This window comes from Octopus bimaculoides, chromosome 6 (genome assembly GCF_001194135.2).
Source record: "Octopus bimaculoides isolate UCB-OBI-ISO-001 chromosome 6, ASM119413v2, whole genome shotgun sequence".
NCBI classification, from domain to species: Eukaryota; Metazoa; Mollusca; class Cephalopoda; order Octopoda; family Octopodidae; genus Octopus; species Octopus bimaculoides.
The window spans coordinates 92,770,492-92,772,541 of NC_068986.1; the positions used below are offsets into that span (position 1 = coordinate 92,770,492).

The 2,050-nt window shown below is 38.0% G+C and overlaps 1 protein-coding gene across 1 annotated transcript in view; it reads left to right on the forward strand.

Moving 5' to 3' along the window:
- Positions 1–1,875, forward strand: part of LOC106873305 (rho guanine nucleotide exchange factor 10) — a 43,575-nt gene extending 41,700 nt beyond the window's left edge. Inside the window, exon 17 of the mRNA XM_014920618.2 lies at positions 192–1,875. Coding sequence (XP_014776104.2) covers positions 192–1,663 — 1,472 coding nt within the window. The 3' untranslated portion in view covers positions 1,664–1,875. The remainder of the gene's footprint in view (positions 1–191) is intronic.
- The last annotated feature ends 175 nt before the right edge of the window (positions 1,876–2,050 follow it).

Genomic DNA, 2,050 nt, shown 5'->3' on the forward strand with positions numbered 1-2,050 from the left:
ATATATATATATATATATATATATATATATATGTGTGTGTGTGTGTGTGTGTGTGTGTGTGTGTGTGTTTTATCTTTGACTTGATTCTCATCTCATTATTCATAACTTATCTCCATAATGAGCCCTTATCTATTGTACTCACATCATTCATGAATAATTAATATTCTTATTGTTTCCTTTTATCATTTTAGATTCCCCAAAAGAATGTACTGTGACATGTCTTCTATCAAGTCTTGGAATGTTATGGATTGGAACGAACCTTGGCCTCTTAGTGTCATTTCCTTTGCCTCGCTTACGAAATGGTGTCCCTCTAGTCAGTGGACGTCCATTTGTCTCATATCATGGCCACAAAGAAACTGTCCGATTTCTATTACCTTTCATGTTGGGTTACAGAACAAAAAGCGGCAGCAATACTTTGCAATACAATTCCAAAACGCTGTCCATGGCGTCCAAGATTCAAACACTCAAGACCACTGGTGTCAGTTCTCGCTTTGAGGACCTCATTGAAGATGACAATGGTGTTAAGATTGAAAATGATGATGATGAGGATGATGATGACGACAACCAAACATTGGTTGAGGAGGGCTATAAAATGTTACAGGAGGAACTGAAAGAAAAACTGTCCAAACGCTACAACTCAACACCAAATCTACTTATAGAAGAAGACGAGGACAAAAATGAAGTGCCAAATGTGCAAAATAAGGAACAGAGGGGTACAAAGGAAATGGAAGTGTTGTATCGAAGTCTGATGGGTAATTCAATTAGGAGGTCTCGCACTCAATCCCTTCACCACCACCGGTTATCAAAGTTGCGGGGCAGGGCTGATAGTGGTGGCCAGCATGGAAACTTTGATAGTAAGTTTGGTAGTTATAATGACAGCAGCATTAGTAACCGAAACACTTTAGCAGCCATCAAGGGAAGTCCACTTTCGTCTCTGTCACAAAAGGTCGTGAAAAATTCAGCCATCCATCGCAGAAGCAAAGATGAAACGATGTGCCAAAATGTTAGTGCTGGCCATGAGTGCACTGTCCCCGGTGCATCGACCACTTCTGACAGCACTCTTACTACTACTACTACTACTACTACTACTGCTACTGCAACAATACCAACATCAACATTAGTCCCAACAACAACAACAACAACAACAACAATGGTAGAGAAGAAAAAAGCGACGTTGGTGAGACAAAGACCTACCGAAGAGATGAGTGAGGAGCCAGTTCCTGAAGCAAATGTTGATGATTCAGAAACAGCTTCAACAACAAACACACAGACAACCATCACTACAACACCGACATCTTCGACAACAACACCAACGTCTTCATCATCATCATCTGCATCATCATCATCATCACCATCGTCATCATCATCAACGACAGCAACAACAACAACAACAACAACAACAACAGCAACAGCAAGAAGAAGAAGAACAACAACGGCAACAGCGTCGATAACAATATCAACAGCAACAAACCATTTCTCATCTCTACAGTCACAAATGTCCCAAAGTTCCAGAATATGGGAATTCCAAGAAGAATCAGACTGTAACTCAATCATGATAGTCAGTGGAGGTAACGGATATTTCAATGCTAGTCCAAATGCAGCGGCAAATAAAACTAGTCGAGGAAACGATTCCACACTCCTATTCTGGATCTACAAAATATGACATATATAACAGTGTTGTTGTTATTGCTATTGTTGTTGTTGTTTAACCCCAGATTAAAGATCTGACAGAACAAACCTATCCTTAATCCTTTTGTTATTATATTTCTACTGAAAAATACAACTTTAATTTCAATTGAGTTTAAAATAATGAAGATTTTATTAAAATGACTTTGTCGTTACTAAGCCGGTGTATAAAACATAAATTAACACAAATTTTTGTTCAAGGGTTTTAATTTGGATCCCTTTAAAACAAATGTCTGTTTCAAAGAACCAGTTGTCTCATGTGGGTTGGCATTAAAACGGTTGGTATTTTTTCTTTCAACAGTGGAGTATATTTTACAATGTATTATTTAAAAAAATTTTTTTTTTTTTTTGAAAACTGGCGCAG